This window comes from Piliocolobus tephrosceles, chromosome 5, assembly GCF_002776525.5.
Source record: "Piliocolobus tephrosceles isolate RC106 chromosome 5, ASM277652v3, whole genome shotgun sequence".
Lineage (NCBI taxonomy): Eukaryota > Metazoa > Chordata > Mammalia > Primates > Cercopithecidae > Piliocolobus > Piliocolobus tephrosceles.
The window spans coordinates 127,731,356-127,756,805 of record NC_045438.1 but is presented as its reverse complement, the minus strand read 5'-3'; the positions used below and the strand labels follow the sequence as shown (position 1 = coordinate 127,756,805).

General features: G+C 49.3%; 3 protein-coding genes across 7 annotated transcripts in view; 2 read left to right on the top strand and 1 right to left on the bottom strand.

Moving 5' to 3' along the window:
• Positions 1–7,214: 7,214 nt before the first annotated feature.
• The window catches only part of UNC5CL (unc-5 family C-terminal like), a 39,224-nt gene continuing 20,988 nt past the window's right edge, over positions 7,215–25,450 (bottom strand). Inside the window, exons 1-9 of one of the 2 annotated variants that reach the window (XM_023212730.1) lie at positions 19,469–19,858; positions 14,987–15,432; positions 14,172–14,472; positions 13,194–13,456; positions 12,345–12,446; positions 11,990–12,057; positions 10,954–11,054; positions 10,687–10,800; positions 7,215–8,915 (exon numbers count right to left, since the gene is read on the bottom strand). In XM_023212730.1, coding sequence (XP_023068498.1) covers positions 8,693–8,915; positions 10,687–10,800; positions 10,954–11,054; positions 11,990–12,057; positions 12,345–12,446; positions 13,194–13,456; positions 14,172–14,472; positions 14,987–15,371 — 1,557 coding nt within the window. In that variant the 5' untranslated portion in view covers positions 15,372–15,432; positions 19,469–19,858 and the 3' untranslated portion in view covers positions 7,215–8,692. Of the gene's footprint in view, positions 8,916–10,686; positions 10,801–10,953; positions 11,055–11,989; positions 12,058–12,344; positions 12,447–13,193; positions 13,457–14,171; positions 14,473–14,986; positions 15,433–19,468; positions 19,859–25,450 lie in introns of those variants that run through there. The other variant, XM_023212729.2, reaches the window with a different exon arrangement.
• Positions 20,242–24,518, top strand: TSPO2 (translocator protein 2). Of its 4 annotated transcripts, none has more exons than XM_023212735.2 (4): positions 20,242–20,457; positions 23,164–23,356; positions 23,746–23,887; positions 24,129–24,518. In XM_023212735.2, exons 2-4 carry the CDS (start codon positions 23,184–23,186, stop codon positions 24,324–24,326), a joined length of 513 nt encoding a protein of 170 aa, XP_023068503.1. In that variant the 5' UTR covers positions 20,242–20,457; positions 23,164–23,183; the 3' UTR covers positions 24,327–24,518. The 4 variants fall into 4 exon arrangements, with proteins under 4 accessions (XP_023068503.1, XP_023068501.1, XP_023068505.1 ...); XM_023212733.2 differs by lacking the exon at positions 20,242–20,457 and adding an exon at positions 21,610–21,764; XM_023212737.2 differs by lacking the exon at positions 20,242–20,457 and adding an exon at positions 22,635–22,737.
• APOBEC2 (apolipoprotein B mRNA editing enzyme catalytic subunit 2) overlaps positions 23,752–25,450 on the top strand; it is a 27,733-nt gene continuing 26,034 nt past the window's right edge. Inside the window, exon 1 of the mRNA XM_031935639.1 lies at positions 23,752–23,887. The gene's annotated coding sequence lies outside the window, so the exon portion shown is untranslated. The remainder of the gene's footprint in view (positions 23,888–25,450) is intronic.

Below are 25,450 nucleotides of genomic sequence, written 5' to 3'. Positions count from 1 at the left end.
CTATCCTAGTCTGAGCTAATATTCACTACAACAGCTCATGTTGCTGAGTGCTTACTAAGCTCTAGGCACTATACTAAGTGTTTTATATATTCTATCTCATTTAACCCTGACTACCCTGAGAACTGGTACTATTATTGTGACTCTGTTGTTAGCCTATTTTATGGGTGCAGAAATGAAGGCAAACAGATGTTAACAACTCACTTAAGGTCACACAGCTAGTAAACTGCAGACCCAGGCCTGTCTGATTCCTAACCTAACCACCATGTCTAACACTTATTGGCCATGAGCCTCAGTCTCCTCATTTGTGAAATGGAACCACTACATCTAGCTCTGCTTGCCCTATGGGCTGTTGCAAGGATCCACTGAGAAGTGATTGCCAAGGTGCACCGTGAACTTTTACAAAACCTAATGCAAAAGAACCAAACCACATTGCTCTAAGTTTTGCTAAGATGACTCTACCTTAGTATCATCTAGAGAACAAAACAGTTACTAGCAACCAGGATTAAAGTAAGCCTCCTCTGTTTGGAAACAACTTTAGAGGAAGGATATTGTTGATTTACCTAGCAGAGAATGGTTCCAGGCCTAAGAGCTCACAGTTGTTTTTATCTCAATGGCCTTATCAGAATATTTAGGTATCAATAATGTAGTGGCATGCTCTGGGGACTCTCAAGAAGTCCTTTGGTGAGCCCCACATGCAGAAAAACTAAAAACCCCTGGTCAATAATCAGCACCAAATTGCCAGCCATTGACTGGGTCACTGTGGAAGTGAATCCTCCAGCCCCAGTCAAACCTTCAGATGACTGCTGCCTCATGGAGTCCCTGAACCAAGAACTACTTCTGACTCCTTGAGCCACAGACACAGTGAGGGATTATAAACGACTACTGTGTGAGGCCACTAAGTTGGAGGGGTTGGTAATTTGTAATACAGCAATAGATAATTCATATAGCACCTATGATACCTTATGACTTAAGTACAAGGTTATTGGGTATTAATCAAAATTCTAGTTTTCAAGCAAGAGAAACCAATTCTGGTACATGTAAACCAAAGGGAAATTTTCAGGGAGGGCATCAGGGCTCACCAAATCCAAGAAAAGACTGGAGACTCCAGTGTAGGATCCTCTGGCAACAGAACTCCAGTTCCAGTTCAGGGAGAGGAACAGCCAGGTGTCCACACCTCCATGGCTCCAAAGAGCCACTAATCATTCCATATATCTTGATTTAGTCCATTCAGACTGCCATAAAGAATACCACAGACTGGGTGGCTCAAACAACAAACATTTGATTCTCATAGTTCTGGAGGATGGGAAGTCCAAGATCAAGGTTCTGACAGATACGGTGGCTGGTGAGGGCCCTTTTCCTGGTTCTCAGACCACCATCTTCTCATTGTATGCTCAAGACACAGGAAGCAAGCTCTCCTGTGTCTCTTCTTATAAGGGCACTAATGCCACTCATGAGGGCTCCACCTTCATGACCTAATTACCTCCCAAAGGCCCCACTTCTGAATAGCATCTTATTGAGGGTTAGGATTTTAATGTATGAATTTTGGGGGCATACAAACGTTCAATCCATAGCACATCCTCAGTCTACTCACAGAGGATTCGGTGTCTAGAGTGACAGAGACATTGATCGTGTTCCAGCCCCCTGGCTATACCAAGGGCAAGAAAAAGCATCTGCCCCTTGGTATTATTTCCCTCTGAGACAATCCCACTAGGGAAAGATGATTCTTGAAAGCAAGTCATGGTGCTCTTAAAGAAGGGGATGGGATGCTCTGCAGCCAACATCAATTAACGTCCAGCCCAGTGATCATTACAAGGTGTTACAAAGAAGAAGGCCTTGAATAATATTGAACCAGGCTACACGTAGGCTGTGGGCTTTATAGTTGTTAATCCTCACAATAATCTTAAAAGGAGAATGATATTATTCCCATCATCCAGACAAGGAGGCAGAACCTCAGACACATTAAGTAACTTGCCAGAATCCACGTGGAAAGTGAAGAAGCTGGCTTCTAAGTTAAAGTCTGTGGGGTTCCAGAGTCCTTACTTGTCCCATATAACCAGGCTTCCAAGAAGGGCCTCAAGGGAATGGAACCACATTCTTGCTTTGATGAAGTCAAATACATTAAAAAGAGTTTGTTAAGGGAAAGAGACGGAGACTGAAGTAAAGGATTCACCTGATCTTCTCCCAAGGAAGAATGTGCCTGAGTCATATCTGACTGGCTTGACCCAGAAAGAAGAGGGTAGTCACAGGCAGAAAGGAAGGACAACACAGGCTCACAGAGACTGGCAGTCTCCAGAACTTGAAACTTCCCAAGGGCTTACACCCTGTGTACTGAACATGGTCCGCTTCTGCCACCTAGCCACAGATGGTCTTCTCAGCCAAAGCACAAGAAGCCCAACTGTGATGAAACCCTGTGGGTGGGTATGCAGCGAGGACAAGCCACATGTGAAGACTTTCCTGGTAGATTTCCAAGATGACCAATGCCACGGGGTCCCCTTGTCTGTCATGTGCCTTCTCTATATTTATCTGAGATCCCCGGGGAAAGGAGGGCCACCTCCCCCCTTAGATTGCTTAGGGGGGGGGGGGGGGGGTGCCCTTCCCCACCCTCATCTATACTCTCTGCCCCACTAAAGAACTTTTCTATAATCCCATCTTCACCCTATTCAGCATTTTCCAAATATTATTCTTCATTTTCTAATTGTGTCTTTTCTAATTCGTTTGGAAATGAAATCTGGTTTCACCTGAAGGTTGAGAGCTAATATGAAGCATATTCTTGTCCTTGGGCTAATATCTTTATGATGTCGTGACACTAACCGGCTAGGATTGACTTAGCTTTTTTTTGGCCAGAAGGCATAACATCTCTACCAACAAGAAACTAGCATAGGCTGGATTAAAGTCAGCATGAGAAAGAGTACCTGAAGATAAGAAAATAAATGAAGGCCCACCATGTTTCTAAGTACATAGTAAATAGTCAAATATGTGCAGAGGAGACGAATAAACATATCTGTGTAAGGCTTTCAAAAGGATCAGGATGACAGGTCTCACAAAAAAAAGCATTTCCAGGCTTTTGTATTTTACAGACCAATATTTTTGTGTTTTAGTTTTTAATTTGGGGAGGGGAAAATCAACATAGGATTATTATCTTTTTACTTTACCAAGTAGACGTTTCAATAAAGCTATCATTGCTTTACCATCCTTTCATAAGATAATAGGCCTGTTAACACAAGCAAAGTAAGAAGTATATGATCACAGAATAAAGAACAGTCTTTCCAGTGAAAAAATCATTGGCACACTGGATACAGGTCTTTGTTTTATACTGTGTAGTGCCTCTCTGGCTAGTTTAAGCACAAACAATACATTATGGAGCCCAGATAGATAGTTCACAAATCACTGGAAAGGCTGTAGGGATATTCTCCAAGTTGAATTTCATATTAACACCCCAAACTATGCATGCAACTTGCCACTAAGGCAGCTGCTGCCACAGCTGCTGACCACTCTAGCTCCTCAAAATGAGTACCAGCTTCATGCCCTGTTCAACTCCCTCCATTATTCCAAACCATCCCTCCATATTCCAAATCAAAGTCCTGCATGCGTCCAGGTGATTGGCTGAACCTAAGCATATCTAGATCCCCATCTGCCAAGAAGTCTGGGAAACGTCGTTTTAGTTTTCAGCCTCTGCAGTACAGGGAGGCACAGGGGCTGGAGAAGGCATGGAGCGAACCAATTCGCCACTGTTGGTGAGCTTGTTGTCAGACCATAGCACTTCTAAACCATGTCATGGTCTAAGCCTGGGTTACAGGATCACATTTGTGTGTATTGGCATGAGAGTCATCCTAAGGAATGTGTGCAGGCATGCTTTACTGAGAAGATTCTGAAGGTCAGTGGTCTTACACAGGCACCGTATCAAGGTTCTGACTGGTGTCTGGTGAGGGCCCTCTTCCTGGTTCTCAGACCACCATCTTCTCATTGTGTGTGTCCATGTGATAAAAAGCAGAGAGAAAGGAAGCAAACTCTCCTGTGTCTCTTCTTATAAGGGCGTAATGCCATTCATGAGGGCTCCACCTTCATGACCTAATTACCTCTTAAAGGCCAACTTCCTAATACCATCTTATTGAGGGTTAGGATTTTATCATATGAATTTTGGGGGCATACAAACATTCAATCCATAGCACATCCTCAGTCTACTCTGCCAGAACCTTGATACAGCACCTACTGAGTGCATGGCTATTCTTGAGAAGGGAATTTGCTGCCTGAGGCTACAGCATGACCACACTCTGACTGTAGTAGACATCTGTCTTATTTGTGGCTTCTTGTCAACTTTTGAGTAGCTTTCCCATATTTGGGGATATTCTCATGTAGTAAGTCCCATTTCCCTGATATTGAAGTCAGAGTTCCAGCCAGATTTCAGAGCTTCCAGGTAGGTGTCTTTGCAGCTAGGATTCAGGCATGTGGTCTGAGCTCTCACAACCCAAGGCCAGCACTAGAGATTTGATTCAGAAGTGAGTAGCGTAAAGAGCAGGCAGTGCGTGAAGCTTCTGTTTTTACTGGCATGGAAGGCAGAAGAGGCCTGAGCTTTCAGAAGTGGTGGTGAGGGACCAGGCACAGTGGATCACGCCTGTAATCCCAGCACTTTAGGGGAGGCCGAGGTGGGCCGATCATGAGGTCAAGAGAGCGAGACCATCCTGGCCAACATGGTGAAACCCCGTCTGTAGTAAAAATACAAAAATTAGCCGGGTGTGGTGCCGCACGCCTGTAATCCCAGCTGCTCGGGAGGCTGAGGTAGAAGAATCGCTTGAACCTGGGAGGCAGAGGTTGCAGTGAGCCAAGATCGTGTCATTGCACTCCAGCCTGGCAACAGAGCAAGATTCCGTCTCAAAAAAAAAAAAAAAAAAAAAAGTGGTGGTGAAGTCTGGTTCCTGACTCAGAGATAGCATCAGTGGTGGTAGCAGGAGTGGCTGTAATAAAGTCAAGTTCCTGGTGTCCAGTGCTCAGTAGCAGCAGCCAAAGTAATACCAGTTTCCCTCCATGATCTAGTCCTACAGTACAGTTTAGGGCATTGTTCCTGGAAACTTTACCCCAAATCTATTTCTCCGCCCTCCAAATGATTGTTTGTCTTTCAGTTTCCTTTAATAAATCCCATCTGCCTCAACTAGCCAGAGTGAATCCTATTGTCATCAACCAACAACCCACTTGATGTACTAGGTAAGCCAGGAACACTGACCCTGAATCTACTGCCTCTACAGCAGGCTGCAGTGTGAGTCATTCTGCAACACAGAGTACGGCCTGAACCTCATCTCCCATTACCTTCTTGAGTCAGGTACAAAGAAGGATTGGAGGAAAGTGTCCTTCCTTCTGACTCCCAGCTTCCCAGGGGCTCCTACAAAACAAGAATGCTCTTCTTCATTGGATTTTTATCACCAACAATTTGTGCAGGGCTTAGCACAGAGTAGGTATTCAGCAAATTGTTTGATGAATTAACAAATAAGTGAACGGTCAAGTACACTATAAAGTTATACCCAGCTGGATTCCTAACCCATATCTGTGCTGTCCATTAACAGTACCCACTAGCCACACATGGCCACTAAACAACTGAAATGTGGCTAGTGCAATTGAGGCACTGAATTTTTATTTTATCTCAGTGAACTAAAACTTAAAAACTGATACCTAATTCCATTTTTGGAAAACTTTTGGCTTGTTTAATTTGTGTATGTAAATGTACGTTTTAGTTATAAATTGCATAAAAGCTGAATACAGATGAAATCTTTCCAATGAAAAATTAGCATACAAATTGAGATGTGCTGTAATTGCAAAGTATACCCCAGATTCCAAATACTTAATATAAAAAAGAATGTAAAATATACTATTAATGTTATGTTGACTACATGTGGAAATAATATTCTGAATATATTAGGTTAAACAAAACTTATTAAAGTTGACTTCACCTGTTTCTATTTACAATTTTCGATGTGACTACTAGAAAATGTAAAATTATATATGTGGCTTTCATTGAATTTCTGTTAGCACAGATCTGAACATTAGCATAAATATTGCTCAGTGGTCAAAGGAGATGCCGAGGACACATATTTGCTTTGAGCGCTAGAGGCTCCAACCCCACAGACCTAGGCCCAACCTTACCCTTTCATTTCCCCAACCCCTTTCCCCAGACTCCAAATCCAGCAGGAGGAAGTGCAGACGTGGGCCTCTGCAACATGTGAAAGAGCAGAAGTCACAAATGTGGTGTTTTTAGGCAGGTGATTTAGGCAACTCTTTATCAGGGGAAGGGGTGGAAGTAAGGCCACAAGCAGTGATCAATTGTTTTATTTGAAGACAACTTAAAAAGAAAAAAAAAAAAAAATCCCCAAGTGAACGTTCCTTGGGTGACCAGTGTGCCGCCTCTGCATAAGTCTGTGAAACCAAAGGCCCTGGGACAGGCTTTAACATGATAGCTTCATTCCAAGGAAGAGTTTAAAGCCCGAAAGAAGAGCTGTTCTAGTTAGTATGAGTCAGGGCTAAATGTTAAGTCTCCTGATACCCAGTGGGGCACACCATCTCTCAGCATTCGGTGCCAATACATAACATGCCAACTGCATTTGATGTGAGAAAGGAAGGGTCTGCCTTATAGGAATCACTCAGCCTGCAACTACCCCAGGATTTCCAAGCCTCCTTTTGCCAGCACTGGAAACCCATTTTGAGAAATTGGAGTTGGGGCCAGAAAGCATTCTATTCCCATCACAGGAATCTCTGTGGCTTCTATTTGCAACTCCAGGAGACGTGAAACTCTTAAAATGATTTTTTCCAGGGTTGGAAGGAACACAATGATGTCTTTGGCGAAACAGTGCCAGGCTACTGCACAGTTCAATCCTGAGCTAAGTGAAGGGGGAAAAGGCCGAGGCACTAATCTGGCATGACTGGCAGTCCCCGGCGGGGTAAGGAGGACAGATGAGAAGGGTAGGAGAGGACGGGTGGCACTGGGGGAACAGGGAAGGGACGGAAGGGCCTGCTTCTGAAGGCTTGCATCTAACAGAAAAGAAGGGAACCTCCCTGACTTACCATGCGGGACCCAGATAATTTGCATACTGGAAGCACAGTCTACAAAATGCTTCCCTCCAACCCATCCCCATAGGTACAATTTTACCAAATAAAATCATTCATACTCACATCCAAATTTGCCAATCTGAGCAAAATAGGAACAAAGAAAGGCAATTTTCATATTTTATCATTCATCATAGAAAAAAAGCTTTAATATTTTTTAATTAAATACAGAAGAAAATTGTGTTGCCAGAGAGATTGTTTGCCTGCCTTTGAACAAATTAACAACACCTGTTTGCAAACAAAAGCATTTCCAGAATGGAGTCAAACCCTTTGTTCTCTGTTCAGGACCCAGCCCATTCGTGTCTTTTGTATACAGTATCTAACACATAGTAGGCGCTGAATAAGTATCTGCTGACTGAATAGGGTGCTCTTTCATCCCTATCCTTTATTTCCTGACCCTAAACTGGATCTTAATCCATGGGGAAAATATCCCCACCCATCCACTCCTAGAGTAGCCCTGTCTCTTTCAACAGTCTTTGACACATAGCATTGGTTTAGAGACATATGCCTGAAGGGAAAAGAGGGAGGGTTTCAGACAGAGAAAGAAACAAAGACAAGGCACAGAGACTAGGCAGAAACAAAAAGATCTAAGAGAGAGAGAAACAGAAACACAGGTGCAGAGACGGAACAACTGTGGGAGATAGGGACAGAAAAACCAAGTCAGAGAGACTTAAAACGCACACTGTTGGAGATAAAGAGATAAAAGGGTTGGGCCAGAATGATCATCTTCAAGTTTCTACTCAGCTTTAATGTTTTCTGATAGAGAAAATGGCAGAGAGAGGGGAAGACAAGACCTGAGCAGGAGGATAAAGAGACAAAGGAAGTTAGTAGGGGCAGAGGCAGACAGCCAGGCGTGCCTAGCCGGGAAACCTCGTCCTACCCAGGCCTCACACCCATGGGGCTGGGCTCCCATGCCCACTCTCGGCTCCTACCTTAAGTCCAGCCACCCTCTTCCCCCACCCGCCACCTAAAGATCTACAAACCACTCAGCAAGCCAAATCCTCTCTCCCCAATATCCTCCGTGAAGCATTCTCGCTGCTCCAGCCCGCACTCAGCTCTTCCCCTCTCAGCTCCTAAAGCCACACACACATCCTCTAACCACAGGTCAGAGCTGTTTTCGAGTTTGCCCCTGGCTGCTATGAGAACATCTTGACTCCTGCAAAAGAACTGTGTGCTTGTCAGGGCTCCAGTCCCTGCCTCCTATATTCCAGTATTCTTCATGACACCAGCCCAATGTCCGGTCTTCATGAGCGCTCAGTGAATACTTGGGGCCTGACCGCCCGCCCCTAAAGTGCACGCGGGGACCGTGGCCGTCCCCTGCTCATTTTCGGTAGCCGGGCCACGCTGAGGCCATCTCCTGGGCTCCTGCGCCCTCTGCCGGCCAGGAGGGGACCCGTACGCGGGACAGATCGCGTCCCGAAGGGCGCGCCTGCTGCTGGGAGGCTGGCGAGGACGCTCTGGCCTCGTGTGCAGCCCCGGGCACCGTCCGAGGGTTCTGGGAAGGGTGGTGGGAACAGCCGGGAACAGCTGCTGTGTCCCTCATAGGCGTGGGGGAACAACCCCTCTCGCCCCCACACCTCCTCCAGCCCTGCCCGCTGGGCGCTCAGAGCTTCTCGTCCAGCTCCAGGCCCTGGTTATAGCGGGCGCCCCCGCGCTCGGGGCCTAGGCTGCCGCCGTGTGTTCCGCTCAGGTAGTTCTGGATGGCGGAGGCGCAGTCTAGCCGCTCCATGACAGTCATGAGGTAGTGCAGCTCCTGCAGGCTGCCGTTCTGCTCCTCAAACAACTCCAGGATGGCCGCTGCGGGGCTGCGCTGACAGGACAGGAACCTGGCCCAAGGCAGGGGAGGAGGAGAAGGGGGAAGGAGCAGGGAGGGGCTCCTTCTCTGCTGCAGGTTCCCTCAGCTGCGCAGCACGAGGTCCATCCCTCCCTGACCCTGTAGCTTTTGTCCTCCTCCTGCTCTTGCTTGCCTTTCAGGGGACAGGGGGTGGGAAGCCCCAGGCCCTTGAAACTTGAGATTGTCCTCGCCTGGAGGCTAACTCTCTGAGCCCTACTCTTCTCTAGGCTTCAGTTTCCTCTCATTAAACTGAGGGCTTAGGTAAGAGGACCTCTAAGTTTGCTCCAGCTCTGATGGGCTGTAATTGCCTTCTCTACCTCCCCCACTCCAAATACTGCCCTGGCCTCCCCCTAGCCTCCTAACTCCCTCCTTCCTCCCTCTCTCTAGGCCACAACATCCTGCTCAGGAAACAGTTGCCATAAACCATGGCTTTTTATCACGAACCTCCCGTCCACAAAAACCTTCCAGAGTCTCTCACCTCCTAACCAGTCCATGCTCCATGAGCCTTTCCAGCTCATCCAGCACCTGGCCTTGCCCTGTCTTTATGCTTTCTCTCCTTTCTCCCATCCTGAACCTCCTTAGCTCAGGCCTCTCCCTTTCTCGCCTTGCAAACACTACACCCACAGCCACCTCTGCTGCTCCCCAAAAGAGAATGGCTGATCTCCTCTTCTCCATCACTTCCTCCCTGAAGCTCTTTCTAGTTCACCCCTCCCAGGTGGAAGAGACCATTCTGCACCCCTTAGTTCAGACTTCCGGTCATAACGCCCACAGTTCATTATTATTCTTGCTTAAGCTGTTTTCTGTCTCTCTTCGATGTGTTATACAATACTGGATTCTTACAGGAAGACACAAGGAACACTTGCCTTTATTTTTCAAGCTCTCTGAACCCCTTACTAGTGTATGCAATCCTAGGCGCTGGGACCATGCCTCATTCCTCTTATATCACAGTGCTTAGTACAGTTTCCAGGGCATAATAGGTACTTGATAAATGCTTAAATGAATGATTTAAAAATCCACCCTGTAGTTGGAGACCAGCCTGGCCAACCTGATGAAACCCCGTCTCTACTAAAAATACAAAAATTAGCTGGACGTGGTGGCACATGCCTGTAATCCCAGCTACTTGGGAGGCTGAGGCAGGAGAATTACTTGAACCCGGGAGGCGGAGGTTGCAGTGAGCCAAGATTGTGCCACTGTACTCCAGCCTGGGCAACGGATCAAGACTCCATCTCAAATAATAATAATAATACTAATAAATAAATAAAAATCCACCCTGTTTTCAGGGTCCAGCTCTAGCCCCATCACCTGGATTGTCTTCCCTGACTGCTGCACTCATAGTGTAGTTTCTGGAGCTTAGCTCAGTATTCTACTGCTTTCTGAGTTTCTTGACAGGGATCATGACTGCACTGTCACCATTATTGCTAACATTTATTGAATTAACATGCTTTACACACATTATCCTATAATCTGTCTTTCTCCTTCTCAGGGCATAGCATGGCAAGCACTCAACATGTACCAAATAACTTCCATGTTAATGGATTCACTGTTAAATGTTAATTGAGCACCTACTATGCACCAGGCATCATTCTAGGTACTGATGATACAGCGATTAATAGAGCTGCCCTTTTATGGGAAATAGGATGGAGAGTAGCCATTCTCTGACTTTTAAGTCATTCCCTTGCCTGTGATCCAGTCTCCAGAGTGTCCTGAGGACCCCCGCCCCAGCCCACCCTCCTCTACCATCCACAGACATCCCCTCTTCCTACCGGATCTTCATGCCACAAAGCCCCAGGTGAGAGGCTAGTCTGCGCCAGTCATTGCCTGTGATGCTGTTTGGCTCCAACAACATCTGCAGCTGCTCAAAGAGCTCTGGGGGCAGCCTGAGGCAGGGAAAAAGGTGTTCTTGGAAGAAAGGGACAAACAGACCCACTCTGGTTCTCCCATATACACCGTAAATGCTGTAGTCACCCTGTGGGTGCCAGGGTAGGAACCCAACATCCCCCAGGCAACAGCCCAAGCAACCCCCGTCTCACCTATTGCATGGGGGCGGCTGGGAGACAGGGGGCGGCGCTGCCCAGGATTCTTCCTCTGATGCCTGGAATCTGAGGATTTCCATATACTTGGTCTCCAAGCCCTGAGTCAACACAGGGCAGGGAACATACTTAGGGGTCACAAGGCATCCCCTTGAGCAAGAAGCTGGAGTCCTACCTCCATTCCTCATGTCTCTCCTTCAGTCTGTCACTCAGAGCCACCTTACCAGGAGATACAACCCCACTCCACCCAGCACCCTCTACCCGCTGTCTCCCTGACTTCAGAACCCCACCTTCAGCCTTATGTTTGCCCACTGAGCTCTTTGCGAACTGGGACATGAAGACCAAACAGGATGCATCCTGAGCCACCAGGGGAAATCCTGGGAGGGGCCATGGTGCAGTGGGAGGTCATCCAACCATAGAGACACTGATCTCAGCCATATATTTCCCTTCCTCCATTCCAACCTTCCCTGACTCTTCTCCAAGTGACAACAGGGTATCCGCCTGCCCTCCAATAAGGTGCCACTATGGTTCCCCAAAGACTCTCAACTCTGATTTCTTCGCATCTTCCCTTGGTGCAGCAGGAGAGAAGAGATACCTAACTCCCATCCCGCCTACTCAAGACCCTCTTCCTGGTCACTTCCCACACTGAAAATACAAAACATCATCTCTCAAATCCCACACTGAAGATACAAAACATCATCTCTCAAATGTAGACAATCAGCCTAGAAAGAAACCATATAAACTTGATGCCCCAGTTCTCTGAGTTGGGAGAAGGGGTTAAACTAGGGTTTGGTTCTTTTAGCCTCCCGCTGGATTCATCCACCGATAGACAAGAGACAAGGAGAGTCAGGGATGAGGGTAACTTGGAGCCCAGATGATCTGAGCCCCTCAAAGAGCTGGTATGGGGTCTCTATGGAAAATGCCGTCTTTACCTATGTGATTAAGACCATAATGACTGGGCACCATACCCTGCGCCCACTTTGCCTAGGAGTCCCCCCAGGCCCTGCCCTTCCTCTGCCCCTCAGCTCCAACTCACATCCTGGAAGGTGTGCATGGTGACAATGATCTCATTGGTTAGTGCTGAACAGTCCTCATTCTCACTGGCTATAAAGAGAAGGCGAGAGCATGGCCAGTGAGTGAGGAAATAGCCTGGGGTAAGAGGAGGAGAAGGTAAGGGACTCTATAGTAAGACTTGGAAAATCTGAAGAAGTTGGGGTCCAACACTCCATTTTTCTCTCTGCAAAGATCTGTGTGGCTCCTGGCCTTTCAGGGAAGGTCCGTGTGCATGGCTGCATGAGGGTCTGCAGAGCTCCAGGGTTACTGGGAGGGAGGAAGAGGAGACGGGAGGGGAAAAGAGAGGGGAGGAGGTACACACAGGGCTTCCGGACTACCTGCTTTTCTCCGGAAGCAGAAGGAGCGGAATGGGCACTTTCCATGCCAGATGTGGAGATGGGGAACCAGCTGGCAACTGCTATCATCCACATTCTCCCAACCTGGCAAGTAGGCAGAGAGGAGAGGGCCTCAGAGAGTGGGGCCTTCCACAAGTATTGAAGGGGGCTGTGGGGAGGCATGAGGACAGAACAAAGGCAGGAGGGTCTCAAGGGGATTGGAATCCCCAGAGCCTGGGCAGGGACCCCAAGAGGGCCCTTGCACTGTAAAAGCCTTCCATCCCTTCCTGCTTCTGTGGGGTATAACCCCTCTCCCTCCCGCCTCCCACCTGGTATCACCCTGTCCTAGGAGTGAGTGGCAAGGGCTCAGTAGACAGCAGAGTGGTCAAAGTCCTGAGGGCTCCATGAGGCTACTGCTGGCCCAGAGGTCACAAAGAGACTTGGGGCCTGGTGCGGTGGCTCACACCTGTAATCCCAACACTTTGGGAGGCCGAGACGGGCAGATTACTTGAGGTCAGGAGTTCGAGACAGCCTGGACAACATGATGAAACCCCGTCTCTACTAAAAATACAAAAAAATTAGCCAGCTTGGTGGTGTGCACCTGTAATTGCAGCTACTCAGGAGACTGGGGCAGGAGAATAACTTGAACCCAGGAGGCGGAGGTTGCTGTGAGCCAAGATCATGTCACTGCACTCCAGCCTGGGCAACAGAGCAAAACTCCGACTCAGGGAAAAAAAAAAAGAGAGAGAGACTTGGGGTCCCCAGATCTCCAGATGTCCAGGGGAGGCCCAGAACCCTTCATTCCTGTGGGGCTGCTGATCATCCCGTCCCACAGGCCACTGCCTCCCTCACCCTCTGAGATGTACTTGAGCTTCAGGCACTGGTCACCCCTGGCCCCACTGAAGTCGAAGAGCTGGCAGGGCCCACGCAGGCGCCCACCATAGGGCTGCTCGTTGGTCAGTGCCCACTGCAGGGCACAGGGCGTGTTGTTGAGGAAGTAGATACGCAGCTGCAGGTGGGACTGTCCTGGTGCCAGCGGTGAGCAGAATATGGCCAGCTGCAGCCATTTGCGGGCTTCGCACCCCACAGGTGCCTCCATCACACAGGTGTAGAGACTGCAGAGGGAGCCATTGGCAGGCACTCATGTGCAGGGAAGGCTAAGACACCAGCACACTGCCACCAGCCTCCTGCCACCTGAGGGGCCTCTGTGGGGCCTTCAAGGAGGTTCGGAGAGCACTCGAGGGGAGCACTTAGGGAGGAACTGGTGGGGGGGATGAAAAGTGAGTACATCATGGTGACTGGTGACTGAATGGGGAGGAGAGCTGGCAGGGGAAAGAGGGAAAGTAGGCTCAGGGTGACCATGCTTGGGAGGGCACCTGCACATGGCTCAACTCCTGTCAATGGGTGGGAAGGAGGCTGGGAGGCAGAGGACCTAAGACTCTAGAAAGACAAAGAGATGAAGGACAAAGATGGAATGGAGTCTTACAGAACTGGCACTAAGTTTGGGGATAGTCCTGAAAGAGGCACAGAGTAGAGAGAGATAATTTGAGAGATAGAGAGAGGTGGAGAAGGACAGGTCCCTTCTAGATAGAGAGAGATGGGGCTGAGTCAGACACTTCCAGACAGACAGATACAGCATGGGATTTGCAGTCCTGGACATGATTAGTGTGAGAAAAACTGCTACAGACATTAGGACAGCTTCTATACAGCTCTCTGTATAGAAGATGTTCTATACAGAGAGCTGAAGATAACGCAGACAGAGAAAGTGGGCAGGAAAGACAGTCCCCAGAGAGATGGGTGTGGGAAGACAGGCCAATGGCATATGCCTACCTGAAGTGGGAGAGACGGATGCGACACTCATCCCGGGAGGCGTGGGCCCCTGGCCGCCCCAGGGGCCTCCATACCTTGTCATCGAGCAGGGCAGTGTTGCTGCTGTAGGTACGAGCATGGCTGGGCTGCTGGGCACAGTGTTTGAACGTGAGAGTACAAGGCTTCAGGAAGGAGGCCCCATGGGGGCCACATGCCACCACAGGGCTTACCAGCCCCTGGGCTCGGGACAGTGATGGGGCGTCCGAAAGGTCCCACACCAGGATCAAAGACACCCGCTCCTGGCGGCCCACAGTCACAGCACCTGGGGAGGACAGGGAGAGATGAGATGGGCCTGGTAGGCAGGCACACCCCTGCCCCTGAAAGAGGCCAGGCCAGAGAGAAAGTAGGTGGGGCAGGAGCCCAGGAGAGACGTCCCCAGCAGGGCACACAGGGCGGTGGTATGAACAAGAGTAAGATGACTGTGGAGCTGGCTTGTAGTGTAACCCTAAGCAAGACACTCCCCTTTCCACCCAGACTTTTGCTAGCCCATAGTGTGCCTAGCGTGAATTTGCAAATGGTGCTCTTGCCTCCCTTTACTGGAGAATTGTCCCAGCATACTGATTCATTAGAACAAGGCACTTTACTTCCACCTGCCAGGAAATTGTCCTAAAAGATAAGATATGTAATATGTCCATCCCTGAAGTCAATAAAACTATACTCACAATACAACAATTATCAGAAGTAAAAGGTGTCTATGAACATTGCTCCCTCAGATGTGGTGACCTAATGTACAGTCTGAGCAACTGTATGTGGAGAAGAGCGCCAGGAGCTGTTACCTGGTGGGATGAGCAAGGAGATGCCTGCATCCTGGAGCATCAGGCAACCGCCGCGGTGATCCACCTCTCTAGCCGAAAACACCAACAGCTTGTGCATCAACTGGCGGACCATGGTCTGGCCTTGAGTGGGTGTGTGCAGCTCCTGATAGAAGGCAGCCACCTCTGGCAGTGTGGCTGGCAGGTGCTGCCCTGAGACCTCATTTTCTGGTGGAGGGGTAGGCTGGGACACTGGTTCCTCTTGACCATTCGGCATCCAGCAGGCCCCCAGTAGCCTTCTAGGGCAGTGCCATCGAAGGCACTGGGCCAGAAGGAGGATACTTGCCACCGGGACCCCCACCAGCAGTAGGAACTGGGAGGGTTGGAATGAACTCTCCTGGAGGCACATTTGCCCAGTCACTCAATGCTGCTGGCTCTCCTTCACCCCTGTGCCAGCCAAAGCCAAAGGCCTGGTGGGGAAGAAGGGGTCAGTGTCAGGGTAAGCCCTTTTAAGTTGTGGAGGTCAAGGCTTGACTTCCACATAGTTGCAAGTTGTCTTCATTCCAGTGCACCCTGCAAACTTTAGTCACACCAATTCTTTTAACCTATCTCTCTTACTCGAGAACCTACCCTGACTCTCTGTGAACTGCTCTGAAGCAGAGTGAGCTTGGGTTTACAGTTAGAGAACATGAGTTCAAATGCCACCTTGATCACTGTGGCTGGGTAAGTTTTATCATATTGATGTAAGGCAGGACAGGCCCAAAACTGGGGCTTAGCCTGGGAGGGTTTGTGGCTTCACCTAGGAAAGAATTCAAGGGTGAGTCAGTGGTGTTAGACAGCAACTTTCCCTGAAGTGGCAGTGTATAGCAGCAGCAGAGGTATGCTCCTTGCAGAGCAGGGCTAACCCTAGGTAGTGTGCCCAGGGTAGCAGCTTGGGGGCATTTCTGGCATCATATTTATGTCCACTTTTAACTACATGCAATAAGGGGCGGGTTATTCAGAAATTTCTAGAAAAAGGGGTGGTAGCTTTGGGTCACTGCCATGGAAAGGGGCAGTAACTTCCAGGCATTGCTATGGCAGTGGTAAACTGTCATGGCACTGGTGGGCATGTCTTATGGAGAGGTGCTTTTGGTGCCTCTTCCCTGTTTCAGCCAGTTTTCCATCTGGCCTGGAATCAAATTCCTCCTCCTGCCTCAATATTGCTTAATGTACCTCAGTTTCCTCATCTGTCCAAATATCTACCTTGATCTACAAATGCTGATACAAAAAAATCTGTAAGTGGAAAAAGCAAGTCACAGAGAGATAAAATATTCTGAGCTCATTAATGTGAAAAACAAAACTGCATATAAATATGTTTTTATGGGTTATATATGTAAATGTAAAGGTATAGAGAAAGGTCTGGAGCAGTGGTGTACAATAAAAATATAATGTGAACTACACATGTAATTTTAAATTTCCTGATGGCCACATTAAAAAGAAGAAACAGGAGAAATTAACACATTTTATTTAACCCAATATATTCCAAATGTTATTTCAACAGGCAATCAATATAAAATTATGAGATATTTTTACTTTCTTCTTTCATACCCAATCTTTGAAATCCATGTGTAATTTATATGAATAGAATAGCTCACCTGGGACTGGCTGTATTTCAAGTGCCCAGTAGCCATGTGTACTTATGAGTCTGGTCTTAGACTGTGCAGGTCTGGAAGGACACACCCCCAAACTATTCCCATGAGTCGTGACAAATTGAGAAGGTGGAAGGTGTGAACAAAAACTCTGTATTTTTTAAAATCCTTTTCTCTGTACTTTGAATTTTTCACATCAAGCATGTAGTTTGTATTACCTTTGTAATTCTTTTCTGAAGCTATTAAAAGTGGGGAAAAAGTGCCTCTTTGGGTAATTGTGAGGATGGCATAAGGTCATGTGAAAAGTATTTGTAGATGAGAAAGCACTGTCCAAATGTATGTGTTTCTTTATGCCCCTCCTTCTGCCAGAAAGGCCTGAAGGTAGCTCACAGGGACAGGCGACATACAAGAGTAACAAAAGCTAAAACTGGAAGCAAAAAAAAAAAAAAAAGGAGAAGAAGAAGAAGATGAAAAACAAAGATGCGAGCCTACAGTGAAGCTGGAATGAGGCAGGGCAAAAGCAAACACTCACTTCCTGCTCACCTGGCTACCCAGCCAGGCCACAGGGTGAGACTTCCAGAAGCTCTTCCTGAGGCCCTCCAGAACCCACCTCCGCCTCCTCCTACTTCCCCACACCCCTGCCCTGCAGCCTGCTCAGGCTCCCCACACCTGCTTAATTATAGCCTCTGGCTTTTGCTCATGCTGTTTTCTGTTTCTCCACTCACTTGCTCTCCCCACTTGTTTCTTCTCCCTACGTGGACCCTCCCATTCAATAGCGCCTCCCGCTGGTGCACCAGCCTTTGACAGCCTCCAGCTCACAAAATCTCTCTCCATAGCCATCCCACCATGCTGAGTCATTCTTGATTATGTGCTGTCATGTGTGATTTTCCCACTCAAATGAACATTTTCTAAGCACTGGCTGTGTGTCGGACACTGTGGGAAGTTCAATCCTGCCAAAGATGACGCCTTATTCCGCTCTCAAGGAGCTTCTGCAGGAATGGAATTCATTGGCTTGGTAGCTGAGTTCTGTGAGGCACAACGTCCTCCTTCAGAGCCCTGGGAGGCCCCTCTGGATAACTCACTAGAGACTGCAATGGAAGAGCTTCCAGTGTCCAGTCCTCCCTATGCCCTTTACTCGCACTACCCACCTGGAACTGAGGCTTGGCCCACCTTCTTCCTTCCATCCCCAGGACCATGAACACTAAAGCCTCTTCCTAGTGCCTCTTAGACTGGGGCAGAACCTCCACTGTATCCTCAGGATTGAAGACTGGGGCAGTACCTGTTTCCTCCATGTCCTCACTGAAAGCATGAATAAGAAGCGGGGGATTGGCATTGTTCTCTTTGCCTAAAGAGCCAACCCGACAGACAATGCACTAGCCTTTTTCAACCAGGCCTCTTAGAGGGCACACAGGTGAACCCTCTAAGTGAATTGGCAGTGCCCCAAAGCTGATGAGAAGGGGGTTGGAGCAGCAAGCTACCCTTGATGTCCCATCATTCCTTTTGGTTCTTTCACATTAGTAATAATTGTAATTCCAACTGTAATAACAATAGCTAACAGATACTCAGTGCCACTGTGTTAAAGCTTTCTCCACGGCTTGTCTCATCTCATCCTCATAGGAGCCTTAGGAGTGAGGTGTTATTTTTATCCCCATTTCACAGATAAGGAATCCGAGCTTTCTCCCCACAGTGAGGATGGACAGGGAATTACTAAACAACTGAAGACAGGCAGGAAGGAGGAGCGAAGATGAACACCCTTCCAGAGACACCCCCTTTCTCTCTCCACCCCTTCTTTTCTCCCAAGTATCTTCCTTTCCTTCTCTAGAAGAAATAAAGTTGGAAGAAAGAAGCAAAAGTGAAGTAAAAACAAATAGAAGGACCTAAAGGTACATCCTCAGTTCTGTGGTAATACTCACCCCATCACACCACATCCCCACCTACCAAGGCACCAGTGGCAGGGGATGGAATAGCTAAAGGGATGAAAGGAGGGGCCCCACCTCGGTTACACAGCAGTAACCTTCCTGGGGCCACCAAAGACCAGAGTCCAGATCCCCAGTGAGGCGCACCTCACTGGGTGGTGCAGCAGAGTCCCCTGGCTCAACCTCTGACCCTGGAGAAGTTGGCACGCACCACTCCCAAAGCCCCACTGGGCCTCTCATGGGGGCCCACTCCTTTACCTGGCCTGAAGCAGGATAACTCCTCCTGGGCCAGCCCCAGGTCTCCCAGGCTGACAGCTCTTCCAGGCTGCCCTGGCCCTCACTCCATCCTCCCTGTGGCCCCAGAATGGGGAAAGGTCCTGAGTCTGGTTGAATGGCATCTATAGCACTGCAGCCATTCAAGTGTGCCTTGGAGCTTCCCAACCCCATGCTGGACTCCTCATTACCCACTCCTCCAGTTTGTCTTGCCCCATACCCCAGATCACCCTGGATAGCGGGTCCCTGAAACAAGAGTTCTTTAGAATGCCGCCATCACCTGTCCCTAGGCAGTTGCATCCTCCAGCACAAAGATCCAAACTCCTGTTGCAAAGTTCTGCTCATACCCTTTAAGAAAACTCTCAACCCTTCCTCCACTTCACTGGTTCTCCCTGTGCCTCCCCAATGCCTGATAGATGTCCAGTTACTGCAGAACGTAAGTACTGGGATGGATGGTCCAAACACAAGTCATGAACAGCATTTGTTAGTATAGTAGACATTTCCGTAGGACACAGATTATCCCAGTGGTCCTCATACCCATTGGCCAAGTCCCATTTTCCTCCCCTCCTCCAGCAGAGGGTCCCTACACTCCAGCAGGCAGGCTGAGCTGGCCTGGCTCCTCCCTGGAGCTCCAGGTAACCCCATCGCAATGCCCATGCCCTCTCCAGCTGCCCCAAGGGGGTGCTCACCTTACCGTCTAGGTGCTCTTAGAGGCTGTTGGCTGGTCCAATTCCTTCTCTGAGAAACGGATCAGCCAGACCCAGTCGACAGGCCAGCAGACAAGTGGAGGTGGGTGGGGAATCCAGGCAGGAGTGGCCTGGCATTTCCTGGCAGAGTCCTGCCTCCCAGCTGCCCTAAAGAAGGGTGAGGGAGAATGTCCCTCTCTATTGGCAAAGTCCAGCCCAGGTAAGGGAGTAGCTGAGGATCCCAGAAGTCAGTGAACTTGCCAGTCTAGGTCTGCAAGGAAGGAGGGAGGGAGGGAGACAACCTGGGTGTAGGTGCTGCACCTTGAAACCCCTCCCTACAGTGCCCTCTGCTGGTGAATGGCTGTCCCCAGCCAGAGGCTATTATTAAATTAGAAAGGCAGATGGGAGGAGGAGGGAACCTTCATCTGACTTTCTTAAACTATAATGTGCACCACAGTCACCTGGGAGATCTTGTTAAAATGAAGGCTCTGATTCTGTAGGTCTAGTGTGGGGCCTGAGATTCTGCAGCTCAAAGAAGCTCCCAGCTGATGCCAATGTAACCGGTCCAGGGAGCTTAGAGAGCATCTAGTTCCACCCGCTCCCTGCACAGAGAAGATAATGGAGGCACTGAGAGGGTAAATGACTCACCAGTTGCTGGTGTACCTGAGATGTACCCATATCTGTTCCTTACACAAGGTGCTTTCTACTTCCCCCACCCAAAGTTGGCAGAAACACTACCGCTTGGGAGACAGCTGAACTTTGGGGCCATTTGCCATTCCGAGTTCTTAGAAACTCTGCCTGGGAGCGATGGCACCACAGAATGAAAACTCCTTGTGGAGAGGAACTTTTCCCATGTTTTCTGCTGTCTCCTCAGCTCCTGGTACAGCCTGATAGATAGAAGGCGTTCAATAAAGATGTCTTGAATGAATGAGGGAAGAAGTTGAGAGGGAAGAGGATGCATTTTAGATCCAAGTGACCAACGCTGAGCCCAGGTGAGCGACACGTTGGCTATGTAATATTGGGCAAGCTACTTAAGTCCTCTGAGCCTCAATTCCCTTGTCTGTCAAATGCAGATAAAAATATCTACCTTGTGTGAGATAATGATTGTCATTATTGAGCTAATAAATGTAAAATGCCCACCACTGAATGGGTGGTCAATAGATGGTAACTGTTATCACCAGGGTGTGGCCTCCTGCAGTTGAGGAGGCGTGGTGAACACCCCCAGGCCACTAGTTATCATCTCCCATAGAAAATAAGTAACTTCCTCTGCTTTTGTCTCAGTTAATAATTCTCTAGCCTCTTGTCTCTGACTGCAATCCCCTCCCCTCTGCTTCCTTCCCTGGTGGAGGTGAGAGGGTGGAATAAACCTCCCACAGGAGCCCAGTACCCCAAAGTGCAGACATGTATCAAAGGAACGGGTAGAGAGCAGGCAACCCGGGAAGCAGACCTCATGCCAAAGACAAGCCAGGAAGGGGTGCTCAGAACTTTCAGAGGGAACGAAGGGAGTGGGGTAGGGGTGTCTGTCTTTAACAAAGCTCTGTTTGAGTCACACAGGAGGCTGGACTTTGCCAACAGATGGGGACACTCTTCCCTACCCCTCTTTAGGGAGGCTGGGAGGCAGGACTTTCTGCCAGGGCGCCAGGTCACTCCTCCCTGACTCCCCACCCACCTCCACTTGTCAGCTGCCTTCTCCTCTGAGACATAAAGTCCTAGGGGTTTGTGAAAGATCTGTCAAGCTAGGGTTCTAAGCCAGGAAGGTCATGCCAACCAGGAGGCTATAACCAGGGGCTGTGTTCATGGATTATGAACTCACTTCCAAAGCTGGTGCTTGCCACTCCTGGGGACAATCCCAATTATGAGGAGGCTCCTGGAGAAATTTGAAGGCTCATATCACTCACTCCCATGGCCACAGAGCTGTTTCATGGGATGCAGAGACCACAGGCATCAATAGCATTATAACTGGGGGCTGAGCTGTCACAGTAGGGCCAGGTCTCTCAGTGTCAAACCCTCACCACAAACCCTCAAACATTCCATCAAGGGGTAGCCTCCAGAGGCCAGGCACCAAGGAGGGTCTAGTAGGCCAGGGGGGCTCCTCCTGAGAGGAACTCTTTGGGGCCATGAAACAGCAACTTGGACTTCCCAGCCAGTGTCACCACCCTTCTCATCTGAGAAAGGCGGACCAGCTGGGAGCATCACTCCACCCTCCTCCCAGCACCACCCTCCTCCCAGCCCCACCCTCCTCTGTCTTCCACACATCATATGTCGTCAGGCCCCCCACCAGGAAGGTGTGCTGCCAGAGGTAAGGGGAGCACAGGCCTGGGAACAAGGAGGTACTGGGAGAGGCAGGTGTCAGGAGAAAAGAGGATGGGGGCAAGGAGGGGCAGGGAGGGGGCCTCCACCACGGTACAGAAATGTAGAAAAACAGGAAGGCAGGAGATGAGCAAATGGACAGTGAGGAGCAGAGAAAGACAAGTAGAAATATGCACAGGTGGGCACACTGCTCAGCTGTGTCCCAGATCCTCCAGGACCAGTGTCGCTGACCCTTGACAGAAAAGGATGGATTAGGGCCGGGCACAGTGGCTCACGCCTGTAATCCCAGCACTTTGGGAGGCCAAAGTGGGTGGATCACCTGAGGTCAGGAGTTCGAGACCAGCATGACCAACATGGCAAAACCCCATCTCTACTAAAAATACAAAATTAGCCAGGCATGGTGGTGCACGCCTGTAATCCCAGCTACTAGGGAGGCTGAGACAGGAGAATCACTTGAACTTGGGAGGTGGAGGTTACAGTGAACCAAGATTGCACCATTGCCCTCCAGCCTGGGCAACAAGAATGAAACTATGTCAAAAGGGGCCTTGGTTGTAGGAAGGTCTGTACATTGTCCCACATGCAAGTGACATGCAAAGCAACATGCCAATCAGCATGGCAGCTTTTTAATCAAAGACCAGGCAGTTGTTTCCTTGAAAAGTCAGGCCACAGGAAACCTGAACCCTTGTGCTTACATCCTGACACTCTGGGAATGGAAAGATGGAGCAGGAAGCTCATCCCCCATGGCTCCAGGGGTAGAAGAGAGCTAAAGGTTCAGAAAAAGGAATCCACAGTGTCAACAGGCCAAGTTTGAATTTGGGCAGGAGATAAGCCTGGGTGTGCCCCATGAGTGTGCCAGTCTAGTATGGTGAGATAAGCCTGGGACAGATGGGCTGCCGTATTTGTGACTAGAAAAGAGCCCCCAGGAATCTCTGGCTCCTGCCTTCAGATTGTGATCTTTCCAGGTTGGTAGATCAGCTTAGGTAGAACAGTTCTGAGTGAGGGCCAGCTACACACCTGGCTAAGTGCTGCCCACTGTGGGAGGCAGAAAAGCTGGTCGCCCAGGACCTTATCTCCAGGAGTCAGAAGCACTTAGAGGAAGGTCTTTCACTGAGAAGCAGTTACCAGTGCTGGGCAGTGTCCTCCAAGTGCCAGAGGAGTGCTGTGGAGAAAAGAAGTCCATGGAAGCCAGGAGATGGGCAAGGTGGGGCCTGGGGCTGGAGAGAGCTCGGAGGTACAGGACTGGAGCTGGGCCAGGGAGACAGGAAGGACCTCCATGACTAGACCTCCTCTGAGGGGCTCAGGCCAGGAAATGAGTCAGGTTAGGAGGCAGAGACAGATGAGGAGCCGCAGGGGAAGGCTCATCACTAGCGTGTTCTCTGCCTCCCCAGATTTTGCCTCCTCAAGGTGAATGCAGCTTCAAGGGGCCATCTTTGTGCTCCTGCCCCACCTGGGGCCCATCCTGGTCTGGCTGTTCACTCGTGATCACATGGCTGGTTGGTGTGAGGGCCCGAGGATGCTGTCGTGGTGCCCACTGCACAAAGTCTTATTGCTTGTACAGACAGCCATCTACTCTGTCGTGGGGTGAGTACTTGTTTCTCACACATGGCCCTGGTACCCAATGGGGTGGGAACAAGTCCCCTGTATCTGAATGACTCCCATATATTGGCCTCCAAAGGCAGGCACTTTGGCTTGCCTCTTATGGAGGGTCCTCCAGAAAGTAAGAAACCCTCTACGCCTGCCTGGGGTTCCAGTTAGCCCTTCTTCCACCCTCTCTAAGTCTCCCCAGCCCCGCCCCAGCCTCGCTGTGCCCAGCTCCTCCCACCAACTTCCTCCCTGGCCCTTAAATGATGCCTAGACCCATTCGCCCCCATTTCAGCCCACAAGGGTATCCAAGAGTCCTTATGCCAGAGAGCCTCCTCCATTCGCCATGGAACCTCCCATTGAATGATTTTGCCACTATCTCTCCACAGCTACGCCTCCTACCTGGTGTGGAAGGACCTGGGAGGGGGCTTGGGGTGGCCCCTGGCCCTGCCTCTCGGCCTCTATGCTGTTCAGCTCACCATCAGCTGGGCTGTCCTGGTTCTCTTTTTCACAGTCCACAACCCTGGTCTGGTAAGGCACACGGGGATCAGTAGCAGAAGTAATGTGGGAGAGGGTGAAACTATCTGGCCCCAGAAACACATACTTTGGCAGAGCAATTGAGTGCAGGCAGGTAATGGATGGGCAGACTTCTCTGCACTTCCATGGTGTGCACAGAGCCCCAGGGACTTAGCTTGTGGCTGGGCTGGGTACTGCAGAAAGGTGGAGGTGCTGGTTCTTGGGCAGCCAGCTGAGCCCCGGCCCCTGTGCCCAGGCCCTGCTGCACCTGCTGCTGCTGTATGGGCTGGTGGTGAGCACAGCACTGATCTGGCATCCAATCAACAAACTGGCTGCCCTGTTACTGCTGCCCTACCTAGCCTGGCTCACCGTGACTTCAGCCCTCACCTACCACCTGTGGAGGGACAGCCTTTGTCCAGTGCACCAGCCTCAACCCACGGAGAAGAGCGACTGAGGCCCTCGGGCACGGGAGAGGAGGGACGGCCAGGGTAGGGAGGAAGAGTCTGCAAGCAGGGCTGTGGTCACCCCAATGGGACCACCCTCCTGGGTTCCCTGGTGCCGTTTTTCCTTAGAAATCAGAGAAATGGGAAAGAGGGGGGAAACTGATTTTACACTTAAATAATAAAATCCTATTAGTAACTCTGAAGGTATGATGTGAAGTGTGTATTTGAATGCATAATATGATGCCTAGGGCGCCAGAGTGAGATACAAGCTTCTGGACCTGTGTGTGAGTGTGTGTGCGTGAATGAATGTGTGAAGGCCCATGGGGGAGGGGTGGGCACACCAGCTCGCCTCCACTCACATGCCTCCCCACCTGGCATAAAGATTTAGCACTCAGATGTTTAATTGCCTGAAAAACAAAAGGCTTTTAAAAAGTGACAAAAAAGCCGAAACAGAAAAATACACTTTATAAAAAGGGTTCTAGGGGGCCAGGCGCTGTGGCTCATGCCTGTAATCCCAGCACTTTGGGAGGCCAAGGCGGGTGGATCACGAGGTCAGGAGTTCAAGACCAGCCTGGCCAACATGGTGAAACCCTGTCTCTAAAAACACAAAAATTAGCTGGGCGCAGTGGTGAGCACCTGTAGTCCCAGCTACTTGGGAGGCTGAGGCAGGAGATTCACTTGAACCTGGGGAAGCAGAGGTTGCAGTGAGCTGAGATCATGCCAATGTACTCCAGCCCGGGCGACAGAGTGAGATTCCATCTCAAAAAAAAGTGGGGGTACTAATTATACATGTTAAGGTTATATAGTATATATTACACATTAATTTATATATCAGATTTATGATGCAGTATCTCGTTATAACATATACTATGGTTGTATGATATATATGTGATGCATCTCTGATAAATAAGATTATAGACCCTCTTTTTTGCTTTCATACATTCCTATGCTTTTCTTATTTTACATCAATTAATCACTATTAGAATAAGGCAAAGAACATTGAAAAAAAAGAGATTAAGCATCAGAGTGCTGATAGGTGAATTCATAGGAGCTTCTTATTCAGCCTTCTATCTTGCTTTTTTTCTAAACCTTCTTTTTTTTTTTTTTTTTTTTGAGACAGAGTCTCGCTCTGTCG

What these genes read in the sequence shown, in the direction of transcription:
- TSPO2 (XM_023212735.2), top strand. Translation starts at nt 23,184, where the DNA reads ATGCAGCTTCAAGGGGCCATCTTTGTGCTCCTGCCCCACCTGGGGCCC. An exon ending in GCCATCTACTCTGTCGTGGG is followed by an intron (nt 23,357 to 23,745) that starts GTGAGTACTTGT and finishes ATCTCTCCACAG; the next exon opens with CTACGCCTCCTACCTGGTGT. An exon ending in CAGTCCACAACCCTGGTCTG is followed by an intron (nt 23,888 to 24,128) that starts GTAAGGCACACG and finishes CCCTGTGCCCAG; the next exon opens with GCCCTGCTGCACCTGCTGCT.